The sequence below is a fragment of the Heteronotia binoei genome, chromosome 2 (genome assembly GCF_032191835.1).
Source record: "Heteronotia binoei isolate CCM8104 ecotype False Entrance Well chromosome 2, APGP_CSIRO_Hbin_v1, whole genome shotgun sequence".
NCBI classification, from domain to species: domain Eukaryota; kingdom Metazoa; phylum Chordata; class Lepidosauria; order Squamata; family Gekkonidae; genus Heteronotia; species Heteronotia binoei.
The window spans coordinates 2433274-2449808 of record NC_083224.1 but is presented as its reverse complement, the minus strand read 5'-3'; the positions used below and the strand labels follow the sequence as shown (position 1 = coordinate 2449808).

At 51.7% G+C, this 16535-nt stretch overlaps 1 protein-coding gene across 1 annotated transcript in view; it reads right to left on the bottom strand.

Annotated features, from left to right (window-relative positions):
- Positions 1 to 16535, bottom strand: part of CTNNBL1 (catenin beta like 1) — a 220157-nt gene that overhangs the window by 82861 nt on the left and 120761 nt on the right. The window contains exon 11 of the mRNA XM_060263887.1: positions 205 to 386. Coding sequence (XP_060119870.1) covers positions 205 to 386 — 182 coding nt within the window. The remainder of the gene's footprint in view (positions 1 to 204; positions 387 to 16535) is intronic.

The following is a 16535-nucleotide window of genomic DNA, read 5'->3' as shown; positions in this document are numbered from 1 at the left end:
ACAGGAGGTGGGAGTCTCAGAGCGGCTCACAATCTCCAGAGATCTATCTTGCAGGCCCTGCGAAACTTAGATAAGTCCCGCAGGGCCCGGATCTCCAACAGGAGGTCATTCCACCAGGTAGGGGCCCGGACCGAAAAGTTCCTGGCCTTCATTGAAGTCAATGGGGCCTCTGAGGGGCGCCCGTTTCCTGGGAGGCAGTCCTACCTTCGTGCTCCTTCTCCGAGGTGCCGACTTTCTTGATTTTCTTGGGGGACTTCATGAAGAGGGGGAAGATGGTCCTCAGGCCCAGGATGTCCACAAACTTGTGGCAGTTGTCGGCTCCCTCCGGCCCAATCATGGCGTGATCCAACACTTTCAAGGCACTGCTCCTGGAGATCTTCTTCTCCCTGGGAAGGAAGATGATGTTACAAGATTATGCATGGGATGGAGAAAGTAGAGAAAGAAGTCCTTTTCTCCCTTTCTCACAAGAACTCGTGGGCATTCAATGAAATTGCTGAGCAGTCGGGTTAAAACGGATAAAAGGAAGTCCTTCTTCACCCAAAGTGTGGAATTCACTGCCACAGGAGGTGGTGGCGGCTACAAGCATAGACAGCTTCAAGAGGGGTTTGGATAAAAATATGGAGCAGAGGTCCATCAGTGGTTATTAGCCACAGCATATTATTGGAACTGTCTGGGGCAGTGATGCTCTATATTCTTGGTGCTCGGGGACGGGGGGCAAAGTTGAAGGGCTTCTAGACCCAGTCTTTAATTGTGTTTGTTTGTGTCTTTTATAAAGTTTATATCTCTGTTACCTAATATTAAAGAGGTACACACATGGCCCGGCCTAACACGGTCCGGTCCGACAAGGTCCCGTTTATGTCAGATCTGGCCTCATAGCAAATTAGTTCGACACGCCTGCAAAATATTCTGGAGGAAAGCTTGTTGCTTTATGGCTCTTAGGCAAACCAGGAGACCCGTTTCTAACTGGTGGAAGAAATGTAGCATTAGGGACAAAGCAAGGGAGAAGCACTTCCCATTCACAGCCATAAGAATTCACTAATAATGTTTAAGGGTTCTTATGCAACAGCTACAGGTCTGGGGGGGAAAGTAGAGCGGGGCTTTATTTTTGAGCAGGAACGCACAGGAACACAGGCCTGGCTGGCTTGGTGTCAGGGTGTGTGGCCTAATATGCAAATGAGTTCCTGCTGGGCTTTTTCCTACCAAAAAAGCCCTGTGCAAAACAATGGTGACGTCAGGGGGTGTGGCCTAATCTGCAAATGAGTTCCTACAAAGAAAAAGCCCCGAAGTAGAGGGAGAGAAAGAGGAGGAAACTGCTTTGGGGTGGGCAGGTCAGGAATGCCTTCCGTAAATCCAACATAGGTAGGATTTTGCACACTTTCCAACGGGCTTGGCTCTGCTAAGTTGTAGGAGCTCTATGAACCTGGGGATTGGAACACAGCAGGATCTGCTCCGGTGTAGCAAGGGAGAGGAGGCATCAAATGCTCCTTAAAGCAAGGTTGCCCCCCCCACACACACACACAATGCATAGCATGAAAAAGTCTAAGGGCATTTTTTATTCTCCAAGTGGAAAAATAGGGGGACTGGGAGGAACATTTGGGGGAAGAGGAGACCTGTAAATCTTTTTCTCCTTAGGAATGAGTGAAATGAAAAACCAGGTTTTACTCTAAAAGTGTAGCATGATTTTTTTGTTTTGTTTTGTTTTAATGTCAGGCAATTTACAGCTTTCGATAATGACAATTCCTACAGTAGAAATGCAACGTTATCAAGAATTTTTTTTTTTTTTTGCAATTATTATGCTGCAGTGTGTTTAATGATAATACATTATTAAAGAGTCTGGTGATTTTAATGTAATAAAGTTTAATTTAATCTCCAATTACGCTGCTAGTCCTACGGATTGTTACTGTGGGAGAGCGTTTCTCTCCAAACAATACGCCTTCTCTGCTTGACTACAAAACGTATTTTCTACCTTCAAGTCTTCTTTTGTTTTGTTTTTTTCCGACCTTTCAAACGGCAAGAAACAAATATAGGGAAATGTGTGATGGTAACAAGGGAACCCTTCCTCATATATTGAATATACTTGCAACTTTTCTTAACTGAAAACAAAGACATTACGCGTTTAAATGGCATACGTATGCCAAATAGTACAGCGTTATCTGATAGTTAAGTTATAAATCAAGGGTGTCAAACTCAAGCTGTTATGAGGGTCGGATATTCACCTTGTCGGATTGGGCCATGCGTGTCATAAGATAAAACGCCAAGCAGACGAGATATAAACTTTATAAAGAACACAGACACACAGACTCACCTCACACACCTCACTGGCTTGTTGAGCCTCAGCCAACAGAAGAAAGAGAGGCTTGGCTCAGGAGCTCTGCTGTGCAATTGAGAGAGCCTGGCAAAGCGAGCTCTCCTTCCCCCACTTCCTCCCCAAAGGAGGAGCCTTGCCCTGTAGCTCTTGCGCGATTGAGCAAGCCTGGCAAAGCAAGCTGCGATGCAGAAGGAAGCAGGAGAGGGAGAAGGAAGCAGAGAACAGCGAGTTGCTTGGGGGCCTGATAGGAGCCCTCTGGGGGCCTGATTTGGCCCTTGGGCCGCATGTTTGACACCTGTGTTATAAATAGTATCTCATAAGTTTTTAAATAGAGTCATAGAACGGGAAGGGGCCAAACAGGCCTGCTCAATGCAGATTTAGGGTCGACAGGAAAGTAAATGCTGCAGGAGCGTCAAACCCATTATGTTATGGGGGCCAAATCAGACATAAATGAGACCCTGTCGGGCCGGCCAATGTCGGGTCAGGCCTTGTGTGTACCTATTTAAGATAAATAGCAGAGATATAAACTTTATAAAAGACAAAGACAAACACAATTAAAGATTTTTTTCCTTAAAAAAACCTTATGCTTAAAACTTTAGCAATTCATTGGTCTTAAAGGTGTGCTTTCTTTGTATTTCTCCCATGGGATCCAGGGAACTGGGCAAAGGAAACCGTGGCTCTTTCCTTCCTTCCTTCCCCAGGGGACCAGAGGAGCCTCAGCCAATAGAAGGAAGAGGCTTGACTCAGTAGCTCTGCTGTGCGATTGAATGAGCTTTGGAAAGCAAATTCTGCCTCCCCCACTTCCTCCCCAAGGGAGGAGCTTCAGCCAATGGAGAGAAGAAGAAGAACTGCAGATTTATACCCCGCCCTTCTCCCTGAATTAGAGACTCAGAGCGGCTTACAATCTCCCATATCTTCTCCCCCCACAACAGACACCCTGTGAGGTGGGTGGGGCTGAGAGGGCTCTCACGGCAGCTGCCCTTTCAAGGACAACCTCTGCCAGAGCTATGGCTGACCCAAGGCCATTCCAGCAGGTGCAAGTGGAGAAGTGGGGAATCAAACCCGGTTCTCCCAGATAAGAGTCCGCACACTTAACCACTACACCAAACTGGCTCTCAGAGGCTTTGCTCTGTAGCTCTGCTGTGCGATTGAGCAAACCTTGCAAAGCAAGCTGTGATGCAGAAGGAAGCAAGAGAGACGGGGGAGGAAGCAGACGGCAGCCAGTCGCTTGGGGGCCTCTGGAGCCCACTGGGGGCCTGATTTTGACACCTCTGAAGTACTGCATATATTTAAGATTTCCCCCAAAAAATGTCCATTGCCACTACTCTCTCCAAAAAGGGGGGCATAGTCTTCACGCGGCCTCAACATTTCCAAAACTTTCCATTCTTACTTCTCTGGCATATAAACTAAAAAGGAAAACAGACCCCTGGAGGACCAGCCCAGACAGAAGCGGGCACACGACACTCCTGAATAATTACCGAGAAGAGGATCTCTTTTGGGGTTAAAAAGACTTTGCCTTTTCAACTGCAGTCAGGAGGAGAGGATTATGGAGCGGAACAAGCACCTCTCAGCCCACGCTGCTCAAACAGCCTTGATCTAAAGAGGGAATGTGTTTGCGCAAGGAAGGTGGGGGATGGACTCCGTCGCCAGGCTAACCGGCACGGAACTCTGGTGCAAAGGGACGTCGGGCACTTGGGATGTGCGTAGAGCTGTCAGGCGTCACCGCCAAGTCTCTTCTCCATTTTGCCAACAGGTGGGGAAAGGACTGGCTCCCCCGCCCACCATCCTAATCAACAAAGAACCAGCCTCTTCCCCTTTCAACTCTGAACACGCCTTGTCTTTCAGGAACTCAGCAGTTGCAAAAGATCTCTGCCCTGTGCCAGGAGAGTCCCCACAATCCAGCAGGATTCGGTTTAGGCTCACTCCTTCCCCTCTGTAATCATCAAACTAGGAAGGGTCCAGAAGCTGCACCCCAAACATAAGAGAACGTAAGAGCATAAGCCATGTTGGATCAGGCCAATGGCCAATCCAGACCAAGACTCTGTGTCACACAGTGGCCAAAAAACTTAAGTGCCATCAGGAGATCCATCAGTGGAACCAGGACACTAGAAGCCCTCCCACTGTTGCCCCCCCAAACACCAAGAATACAGAGCATCACTGCCCAGAGATAAGAACATAAGAGAAGCCATGTTGGATCAGGCCAATGGCCCATCCAGTCCAACACTCTGTGTCACACAGTGGCCAAAAAACAACAACAACCCAAGTGCCATCAAGAGGTCCACCAGTGGAGCAAGAAGCCCTCCCACTGTGCCCCCCCAAGCACCAAGAATACAGAGCATCACTGCCCCAGACAGAGAGTTCCAACAATACGCTGTGGCTAATAGCCACTGATGGACTTCTGCTCCATATACTGATCCAATCCCCTCTTGAAGCTGCAAACATTTCCAAGAAGATGTCTCCCAGGCCTTCTTGGAAGCCCCCAAGGGAAGGCCATTCTCCCACTTTCACTGTCAACTGACTCCACTACCGAAACCCAATTTGGGCTGTCACACAGTGGGCGTGGCCACTCTAGGTGTGTACTGAGCACCATTTAGCAAAAAACAAGAGATGCATACCTGGAAGCACACAATCAGCACACTGCCCGTCATGTGTCTCCAGAGTATGACCAGAACTTAGAAGCACAAGAACTGACGTCTACCCATTTCATAGTCATAAAAACAGAAGAAGAGTCCTGCTGGAACAGACCAGGGAGGGTCCATCTAGTCCAGCATCCTGTCTCACAAAGGGATCAACCAGTTCCTCTGGAGGACCAACAACAGGGCAGAGAGGCTGAGGCCTTCCCCTGAGAAGAACATCAGAAGAACCCTGCTGGGTCAGACCAGGGAGGGTCATAGAATCATAGAGTTGGAAGGGATCTCTAGGGTCACCTAGTCCAACCCCCTGAACAACGCAGGAAACTCAGAAACACTTCCCCCTAAATTCACAGGATCTTCATTGCTGTCAGATGGCCATCTAGCCTCTGCTGAAAAACCTCCAAGGAAGGAGAACCCACCACCTCCCGAGAAAGCCTGTTCCACTGAGGAACCGCTCTAACGGTCAGGAAGTTCGTCCTAATGTTGAGCCGGAATCTCTTTTGATTTAATTTCAGCCCATTGGTTCTGGTCCTACCTTCCGGGGCCACAAAAAACAATTCCACACCATCCTCTATATGACAGCCCTTCAAGTACTTGAAGATGGTGATCCTATCACCTCTCAGCCGCCTCATCTCCAGGCTAAACATCCCCAGCTCCTCCAACCTTTCCTCATAGGACTTGGTCTCCAGACCCCAAACTATCTTTGTCGCCCTCCTCTGGACCCATTCCAGCTTGTCTAGATCCTTCTTAAAAATGTGGTGCCCAAAACTGAATACAATACTCCAGGTGAGGTCCTACTAGAGCAGAGGAAAGAGATACCATCACATCACGTGATCTGGACGCTAGACTTCTGCTGATACAGCCCAAAATTGCATTTGCCTGACTCATGTTCAGCATATGATCCACTAAGACCCCTAGATCAATGCATTGGATTTTTCCTACCTAAATGCAGGATTTTTCCTGTCTCAGACAGTGGCCAGCCAATTCCTCTGGAGGGCCAACAGCAGGGCAGAGAGGCCAAGGCCTTCAGAAGAACATCAGAAGAGCCCTGCTGGATCAGACCAGTGAGGGTCCATCTAGTCCAGCCTCCTGTCTCACTCTGTGGTCAGCCAGTTCCTCTGGAGGGCCAACAACAGGGCAGAGAGGCTGAGGCCTTCCCCCGAGAAGAACATCAGAAGAGCCCTGCAGGGTCAGACCAGGGAGGGTCCATCTAGTCCAGCCTCCTGTCTCACACAGGGGCCAGCCAGCTCCTCTGGAGGGCCAACAACAGGGCAGAGAGGCTGAGGCCTTCCCCTGAAAAGAGCATCAGAAGAGCCCTGCTGGATCAGACCAGTGAGGGTCCATCTAGTCCAGCCTCCTGTCTCACACAGTGGCCAACGAGTTCCTCTGGAGGGCCAACAACAGGGCAGAGAGGCTGAGGCCTTCCCCTTAGAAGAACATCAGAAGAGCCCTGCTGGATCAGACCAGGGAGGGTCCATCTAGTCCAGCCTCCTGTCTCACACAGTGGCCAACCAGTTCCTCTGGAGGGCCAACAACAGGACAGAGAAGCTGAGGCCTTCCCCTTAGAAGAGCATCAGAAGAGCCCTGCTGGGTCAGACCAGGGAGGGTCCATCTCGTCCAGCCTCCTGTCTCACACAGTGGCCAACCAGTTCCTCTGGAGGGCCAACAACAGGACAGAGAGGCTGAGGCCTTCCCCTTAGAAGAACATCAGAAGAGCCCTGCTGGATCAGACCAGGGAGGGTCCACCTAGTCCAGCCTCCTGTCTTACATTGTGGCCAACCAGTTCCTCTTGACAGCCAATAGCAGAGCAGGGAGGCGAAGGCCTTTCCCTAATGTTGCCTCCTGGCTCCAAGATTCAGAAGTTAAGTGCCTCTGAATATGGAGGTTCCCTTAGTCATTGTGCCACAGAAGTCATTAATAGGTAAAGTAAAAGGTCAAGGTAGTCCCCTGTGCAAGCATTGAGTCACAGCAGGATGTTTTCGCAGCAGACTTTTTACGGGGTGGTTTGCCATTGCCTTCCCCACACATCTCCACTTTCCCTCCAGCAAGCTGGAGACTCATTTGACCGACCTCGGAAGGATGGAAGGCTGAGTCAACCTGGACCTGGCTACCTGAACCTTTCCCTATGAAGAAAGGTTGAAACGCTTGGGGCTCTTTAGGTTGGAGAAATGTCGACTGCGGGGTGACATGAGAGAGGTTTACAAGATAATGCATGGGATGGAGAAAGTAGAGAAAGAAGTACTTTTCTCCCTTTCTCACAATACAAGAACTCGTGGGCATTCGATGAAATTGCTGAGCAGTCAGGTTAAAACGGATAAAAGGAAGTTCTTCTTCACCCAAAGGGTGATTAACATGTGGAATTCACTGCCACAGGAGGTGGTGGCGGCTACAAGCATAGCCACCTTCAAGAGGGGGTTAGATAAAAATATGGAGCAGAGGTCCATCAGTGGCTATTAGCCACAGTGTGTGTGTGTGCGTGTGTGTGTGCATATATATATATATATATATATATATTTGGCCGCTGTGTGACACAGAGTGTTGGACTGGATGGGCCATTGGCCTGATCCAACATGGCTTCTTTTACGTTCTTCTATGACACAGAGCGTTGGACTGGAGGGGCCACTGGCCTGATCCAACATGGTTTCTCTTATGTTCTTATGAACCTAGCTTCCACAGGGATCGAACTCAGGTTGTGAGCAGAGCTTAGGACTGCAGTACTGCAGCTTTAGAAGAAGAACTGCATATTTATACCCCGCCCTTCTCTCTGAATCAGAGACTCAGAGCGGTTTACAATCTCCATTATCTTCTCTTGGAATAAGCACCTTAACTTGTTGTAGTTTTAAAAATTTTATGTAACTGTTTTTAAATGTATTTATTAACCGTATTTTACAATTGGTTTATATAATAATCATGGTATATACCATGTCCTGTTAGCTGCCCTGAGCCTGCTTCGGCGGGGAGGGCGAGATATAAATAAAATTTATTATTACTATTCTCCCCCCATGACAGACACCCTGTGAGGTGGGTGGGGCTGGAGAGGGCTCTCACAGCAGCTGCCCTTTCAAGGACAACCTCTGCCAGAGCTATGGCTGACCCAAGGCCATTCCAGCAGGTGCAAGTGGAGGAGTGGGGAATCCAACCCGGTTCTCCCAGATAAGAGTCCCCACACTTAACCACTACACCAAACTGGCTCTCCACTCGGCACCACGGGGCTCTTAGTATAAACCTACCTAGTCCGCTTTTAATGCTGCTTATTCCTATGGCCATAACTACAGTTCTCAGAAGAGGGTGGTGGTGGAGGAGGTGGTGAGGGAAGAGTTAGTTTTAAGCCCTGGTTTTCTTCGCTCAGAGTCTCAAAGCACCTTACAATCACCCTTCCCTTTCTCTCCCCACAGCGGACACCTTGTGCGGCAGATGGAGCTGAGAGAACTCTGATTGGCCCAAGGTCACCCCGATGGCTGCACGTGGAGGAGTGAGGAATCCAACTCGGCTCCCTAGATGGGAGTCCCCTGCTCTTAACCACTACACCCTGAGCCTGCCTCGGCGGGGAGGGCGGGATACAAATAAAAAATTATTATTATTATTATTACACCAGGCTGCCTCAACACACGGGGTTTCAAAAGGATCCTCACCCGGCTCCTTACATTCCAGTGGCTTTCCTTTCCTGCCTATGGCACCCACGCCAGTATCCGAGGTCGGCTTTAGCCTGCAAACGCAGAACTGCTTCGAGGCAAAGCAAATCCAGTAGTATCTTCTGCTGTTTCTTGGCCGCTGCCAACGGCAGGTGCATGAAGGAACGCAACAGCCGCCCTTGCAAAACGCTCCTCCGAAACACTGCTGTGGACATGTCTGTAGTCCACGCCAACCAGAGGGGTGCGCGACGCGGGTGCCTGATGGCGGACGCATTCAGCGGAGCATAACTCCCGATTTGTTCAAGGGGCGTGGAACTGAAAGACCAGCCACGGGGATGCTCGAACTGGAACACAGGCAGGGGGAAAGAGCAGAGGCAGAGGGAGAGCGGGAGAGAAAGAATCTTGGCTGCCTCTTCTGAACCAGCCGCGGCTCCTTCCAACACAACGCAAAGAGAAAGGCACAGCTTCCACCGGGAGTCCCTTGCAAGCAAACAAAGCCGGAACGGTCCTTTACCTTGCCACGAATGATGGCTCCTTAGGTGCTTTACAAAGAGATTAAAACAGCATGGTGTGTAAGACTGAGTTTTGAGGAACTCACAAGACAAGTCCCGCACCAAGGAACGCCTGTCCTTGACAGCAACCCTTGGAATTCTGCACACAAGGAACAATTTAAGCCAATCCAAAACACGTCCCTTAACTTTGAGAGCCAGTTTGGTGCAGTGGTGAAGTGTGCGGCCTCTTTATCTGGGAGAACCGGGTTTGATTCCCCACTTCCTCCACTTGCACCTCCTGGAATGGCCTTGGGTCAGCCACAGCTCTCGCAGGAGTTGTCCTTGAAAGGGCAGCTTCTGTCAGAGCTCTCTCAACCCCAACCACATCACAGGGTGTCTGTTGTGAGGGAGAGAAGATACAGGAGATTGTAAGCTGCTCTGAGTCTCTGATTCAGGGAGAAGGGCGGGGTATAAACCTGCAATTCTTCGTCTTCCCCACTCCTCCACTTGCACCTGCTGGAATGGCCTTGGGTCAGCCACAGCTCTCGCAGGCGTTGTCCTTGAAAGGGCAGCTTCTGTCAGAGCTCTCTCAGCCCCAACCACCTCACAGGGTGTCTGTTGTGGGGGAGAGAAGATACAGGAGATTGTAAGCTGCTCTGAGTCTCTGATTCAGGGAGAAGGGCGGGGTATAAACCTGCAATTCTTCTTCTTCCCCACTCCTCCACTTGCACCTGCTGGAATGGCCTTGGGTCAGCCACAGCTCTCGCAGGCGTTGTCCTTGAAAGGGCAGCTTCTGTCAGAGCTCTTTCAGCCCCAACCACCTCACAGGGTGTCTGTTGTGGGGGAGAGAAGATACAGGAGATTGTAAGCTGCTCTGAGTCTCTGATTCAGGGAGAAGGGCGGGGTATAAACCTGCAATTCTTCTTCTTCCCCACTCCCCCACTTGCACCTGCTGGAATGGCCTTGGGTCAGCCACAGCTCTCGCAGGCGTTGTCCTTGAAAGGGCAGCTTCTGTCAGAGCTCTCTCAGCCCCAACCACCTCACAGGGTGTCTGTTGTGGGGGAAGAAGATAAAGGAGATTGTAAGCTGCTCTGAGTCTCTGATTCAGAGAGAAGGGCGGGGCATAAATCTGCAGTCTTCTTCTTCTATATCTGAACAGTGATGACTTGAAACGAAGCCGAAAGTACCAAAGCAGGCTTACAGCTGAATAATGCCGGATTAAACCCTGTGGAGGCCCCTAGGCGGTCAAAATACTGGGGGCCCCCTTGCAAATTATCTCAGAGTCGGAGCTCCTGCCCCACCACCCATGGCCCCCAAAAGCTCCTTTCACTAAGCTGCGGGGGAGAGGCAGAGAAAGGCAAACTTGCCGATGATGCTAGTAGCTGCTGCACCAGGCAAATCGGGCAGAGAGCGGCTCAGTTGCTGGCTGGATGTGCAGCCTCCGAGGGCTGCAAGCTGGAGGGTGGGAACCACGGGGAAAAGCCAGCCCGGGGGCCCTAAAGGTGCGGGGGCCCTTAGGCCAGTGTCTACTTGGCCTAATTGCTATTCCGGCCCTGCAGCTGAACAGTAAGAAAGCAGGAAAACACAGTGTGACAAATGAAGAAAAAAACCCACTATGCACCAAAAAAATGTAGTCCAACAAAATTCCAATAGTGTTACATACAACTCACGCACAATCTTTGCATAATACAGCAATAGCATATATGAAGAACTGCAGATTTATACCCCACCCTTCTCTGTGAATCAGAGACTCAGAGCAGCTTACAATCTCCTTTATCTTCCTCCCCCGCAACAGACACCCTGTGAGGTGGGTGGGGCTGGAGAGGGCTCTCCCAGCAGCTGCCCTTTCAAGGACAACCTCTGCCAGAGCTATGGCTGACCCAAGGCCATTCCTGCCGTTGCAAGTGGGGGAGTGGGGAATCAAGCCCGGTTCTCCCAGATAAGAAAACTGCGGATTTATACCCCACCCTTCTCTCTGAATCAGAGACTCAGCGGCTTACAATCTCCTATATCTTTTTCCCCCCACAACAGACACCCTGTGAGGTGGGTGGGGCTGAGAGGACTCTCCCAGCAGCTGCCCCTTCAAGGACAACTCTGCGAGAGCTGTGACTGACCCAAGGCCATTCCAGCAGGTGCAAGTGGAGGAGTGGGGAATCAAACCCGGTTCTGCCAGATAAAGAGTCCACACGCTTAACCACTACACCAGATTGGCTCTCAGTCAACGGTTCTGAGACTGGCTCTCAGGCAACAGTTCTACAATAATCTCCCTGCAAAGCCAAGTCCAGACTTCCTTCCCTATTAGTAGAAAAGAGTCCAGAAGCACCATTTGCGGCTGGGGTGAGCTTTCATGAGTCACCGCTCACAATGACTCACGAAAAGCCCTCTTCGCCACAAATTCTGTTCATCTTTAAGGGGCTCTTGGTCTCTGGCTCTTTTTTAGCGCTGCAGACAGAACAACGGGGCGACCCATCTTGATCTTCCTTCCCTATTATATCGCAGCTCTCCATCATGGTTGCAATGGTAGGATCCCTTTACGTGCCTAATGAGATCACGAGTTTGAAGCACCCGCTCTCTCGAAGGGATTAGAAGATAACACATTGCAGGTTATCTTTTAGCTCAGCACAGCAGACCGCTGGGGGGAAAAGTCCAAGGAGAAGAACATAAATATTTTAACATTTGTTAAAAGTCACCTCTCTGCGTCCCACCCCCCCCCCCTCCTAGGCCTCCCTCGTTCCAACTCTCCTTCACCTTGGCGAGTCAAAATAATAAAAGGCGAAAAAACAAAGTTCACGTTTTGGCTGGAGAACTTGAGAACTCTTTTCGGGGGAGAAGTAATTGCATATTGATCAGCATTTAGGGCGGACGCCGAGGGCTGATCCTTGGAATATTCATCGGGTTTAAGTTCAGGCTCTCAGGGATCAATAGCTGTTTCACTGGACTGCCTGGGGTTGATTTTATTTGAAATATTTATTCTACTGGAGGGCAAGCAGTTTATCTTAGTCTCATCTCTGGCTTATCGAAGTGTCTTTTAGCCGAGGACTAATTCAGATGCTAACAGACTGGGAACCTCACCGAACGGGAGATGGGATTGGGCTGCAAGAAAGCCTGGCGCAGGTGTCCTCTGCGATCCAGGGGCTGATTCCCCAGCAGGTACAAATGGAAGGCAGCCATCTATGGGTGCCCAACCAAGCTTAGGATGCCTTGAAGCACCTGGCAGACCAAAATAGACAACTGGGCGGCCGCCTCGGGCTTCCCACTTGATCTGTATATGAGCCTTTTCGGTGGTGGCCCCCTCCCCTCTGCAAGAGCCTCCTGACTTGCTGGTGTGACCCGGACAACAACAAGAACACCACCGCAGATTTATACTCTCTAAATCAGAGTCTCAGAGCGGCTCACAATCTCCTATGTCAGGAGTGGGGAATCTTTTTTCTGCCAAGGGCCATGTGGATATTTATAACATCATTCGCGGGCCATAAAAAACTATCAGCTTAAAAAACAGTGCTGCGCGGAGGAAGAATGATTCAGGCCAGCAAAATTAATGCAAATAATTGTTCTTCTATTTGAAGTCATCTGGGGAGCGCCTAATCTGGCGTGCGCACGCTCGCGCCCCCCCCCTGCCCCCCCCAGCCCTGCCGCCCTAGTCAAATGCATAGATCCAGGGTTTTTTTGTAGAAAAACCCCAGTAGGAACTCTGCGATCATATTAGACCACATCCCCTAATATTAGCATATTAGGTCACACACTCATCAGCATATTAGGTCGCACCATCTGGGATAACTGAGTACAAACTGAACTGTGACAGTAACTTTTCCAGGCCCTGCAGCGATTCTGGTAGACCCGCCAAGCCCCAGGGAGGCTTCCGCACAGTACAACTGGGCCCTGTGATCCCTGCCTAGTCTTGGGGAGGCTGCTGCACAGAGCGGCTGGGCCCCACGATGCTCGCTGGCCAGCCAGGCCCCAGGGAGGCTGCCACATGGCTCGCTTCAGTGCAGCAGTCCCCGACGGCCACACCAAGTGACCGTGAGGGCCGTATACGGCCCTCGGGATGGAGGTTCCCCACCCCTGCCCTATATCTTCTGCCCTCACAGCAGACACCCTGTGAGGAGGGTGAGGCTGAGAGAGCTCTGACAGAAGCTGCCCTTTCAAGGACAACTCCTACAAGAGCTCTGGCTGACCCAAGGCCATTCCAGCAGGTGCAAGTGGAGGAGTGGGGAATCAAACCCGGTTCTCCCACATAAGAGAGCTCTGGCTGACCCAAGGCCATTCCAGCAGCTGCAAGTGGAGGAGTGGGGAATCAAACCCGGTTCTCCCACATAAGAGAGCTCTGGCTGACCCAAGGCCATTCCAGCAGCTGCAAGTGGAGGAGGGGGGAATCAAACCCGGTTCTCCCACATAAGAGAGCTCTGGCTGACCCAAGGCCATTCCAGCAGCTGCAAGTGGAGGAGTGGGGAATCAAACCCGGTTCTTCCAGATAAGAGAGCTCTGGCTGACCCAAGGCCAATCCAGCAGGTGCAAGTGGAGGAGTGGGGAATCAAACCCGGTTCTTCCAGATAAGAGAGCTCTGGCTGACCCAAGGCCATTCCAGCAGGTGCAAGTGGAGGAGTGGGGAATCAAACCCGGTTCTCCCACATAAGAGAGCTCTGGCTGACCCAAGGCCATTCCAGCAGCTGCAAGTGGAGGAGGGGGGAATCAAACCCGGTTCACCCACATAAGAGAGCTCTGGCTGACCCAAGGCCATTCCAGCAGGTGCAAGTGGAGGAGTGGGGAATCAAACCCGGTTCTCCCAGATAAGAGAGCTATGGCTGACCCAAGGCCATTCCAGCAGGTGCAAGTGGAGGAGTGCGGAATCAAACCCGGTTCTCCCACATAAGAGAGCTCTGGCTGACCCAAGGCCATTCCAGCAGCTGCAAGTGGAGGAGGGGGGAATCAAACCCGGTTCTCCCACATAAGAGAGCTCGGAATGACCCAAGGCCATTCCAGCAGCTGCAAGTGGAGGAGGGGGGAATCAAACCCGGTTCTCCCAGATAACAGAGCTTTGGCTGACCCAAGGCCATTCCAGCAGCTGCAAGTGGAGGAGCGGGGAATCAAACCCGGTTCTTCCAGATAAGAGAGCTCTGGCTGACCCAAGGCCATTCCAGCAGCTGCAAGTGGAGGAGGGGGGAATCAAACCCGGTTCTCCCAGATAAGAGAGCTCTGGCTGACCCAAGGATATTCCAGCAGGTGCAAGTGGAGGAGTGGGGAATCAAACCCGGTTCTCCCACATAAGAGAGCTCTGGATGACCCAAGGCCATTCCAGCAGGTGCAAGTGGAGGAGTGGGGAATCAAACCCGGTTCTCCCACATAAGAGAGCTCTGGCTGACCCAAGGCCAATCCAGCAGGTGCAAGTGGAGGAATGGGGAATCAAACCCGGTTCTTCCAGATAAGAGAGCTCTGGCTGACCCAAGGCCTATCCAGCAGGTGCAAGTGGAGGAGTGGGGAATCAAACCCGGTTCTTCCAGATAAGAGAGCTCTGGCTGACCCAAGGCCATTCCAGCAGGTGCAAGTGAAGGAGTGGGGAATCAAACCCGGTTCTCCCACATAAGAGAGCTCTGGCTGACCCAAGGCCATTCCAGCAGCTGCAAGTGGAGGAGGGGGGAATCAAACCCGGTTCTCCCAGATAAGAGAGCTCTGGCTGACCCAAGGCCATTCCAGCAGGTGCAAGTGGAGGAGTGGGGAATCAAACCCGGTTCTCCCAGATAAGAGAGCTATGGCTGACCCAAGGCCATTCCAGCAGGTGCAAGTGGAGGAGTGGGGAATCAAACCCGGTTCTCCCACATAAGAGAGCTCTGGCTGACCCAAGGCCATTCCAGCAGCTGCAAGTGGAGGAGGGGGGAATCAAACCCGGTTCTCCCACATAACAGAGCTCTGGATGACCCAAGGCCATTCCAGCAGCTGCAAGTGGAGGAGGGGGGAATCAAACCCGGTTCTCCCAGATAAGAGAGCTTTGGCTGACCCAAGGCCATTCCAGCAGCTGCAAGTGGAGGAGCGGGGAATCAAACCCGGTTCTTCCAGATAAGAGAGCTCTGGCTGACCCAAGGCCATTCCAGCAGGTGCAAGTGGAGGAGGGGGGAATCAAACCCAGTTCTCCCAGATAAGAGAGCTCTGGCTGACCCAAGGATATTCCAGCAGGTGCAAGTGGAGGAGTGGGGAATCAAACCCGGTTCTCCCACATAAGAGAGCTCTGGCTGACCCAAGGCCATTCCAGCAGGTGCAAGTGGAGGAGTGGGGAATCAAACCCGGTTCTCCCACATAAGACAGCTCTGGCTGACCCAAGGCCAATCCAGCAGGTGCAAGTGGAGGAATGGGGAATCAAACCCGGTTCTTCCAGATAAGAGAGCTCTGGCTGACCCAAGGCCTATCCAGCAGGTGCAAGTGCAGGAGTGGGGAATCAAACCCGGTTCTTCCAGATAAGAGAGCTCTGGCTGACCCAAGGCCATTCCAGCAGGTGCAAGTGGAGGAGTGGGGAATCAAACCCGGTTCTCCCACATAAGAGAGCTCTGGCTGACCCAAGGCCATTCCAGCAGCTGCAAGTGGAGGAGGGGGAACCAAACCCGGTTCTCCCAGATAAGAGAGCTATGGCTGACCCAAGGCCATTCCAGCAGGTGCAAGTGGAGGAGTGGGGAATCAAACCCGGTTCTCCCAGATAAGAGAGCTATGGCTGACCCAAGGCCATTCCAGCAGGTGCAAGTGGAGGAGTGGGGAATCAAACCCGGTTCTCCCACATAAGAGAGCTCTGGCTGACCCAAGGCCATTCCAGCAGCTGCAAGTGGAGGAGGGGGGAATCAAACCCGGTTCTCCCACATAACAGAGCTCTGGATGACCCAAGGCCATTCCAGCAGCTGCAAGTGGAGGAGGGGGGAATCAAACCCGGTTCTCCCAGATAAGAGAGCTTTGGCTGACCCACGGCCATTCCAGCAGCTGCAAGTGGAGGAGCGGGGAATCAAACCCGGTTCTTCCAGATAAGAGAGCTCTGGCTGACCCAAGGCCATTCCAGCAGGTGCAAGTGGAGGAGGGGGGAATCAAACCCGGTTCTCCCAGATAAGAGAGCTCTGGCTGACCCAAGGATATTCCAGCAGGTGCAAGTGGAGGAGTGGGGAATCAAACCCGGTTCTCCCACATAAGAGAGCTCTGGCTGACCCAAGGCCATTCCAGCAGCTGCAAGTGGAGGAGGGGGGAATCAAACCCGGTTCTCCCACATAAGAGAGCTCTGGCTGACCCAAGGCCATTCCAGCAGCTGCAAGTGGAGGAGTGGGGAATCAAACCCGGTTCTTCCAGATAAGAGAGCTCTGGCTGACCCAAGGCCATTCCAGCAGGTGCAAGTGGAGGAGGGGGGAATCAAACCCGGTTCTTCCAGATAAGAGAGCTCTGGCTGACCCAAGGCCATTCCAGCAGGTGCAAGTGGAGGAGGGGGGAATCAAACCCGGTTCTCCCA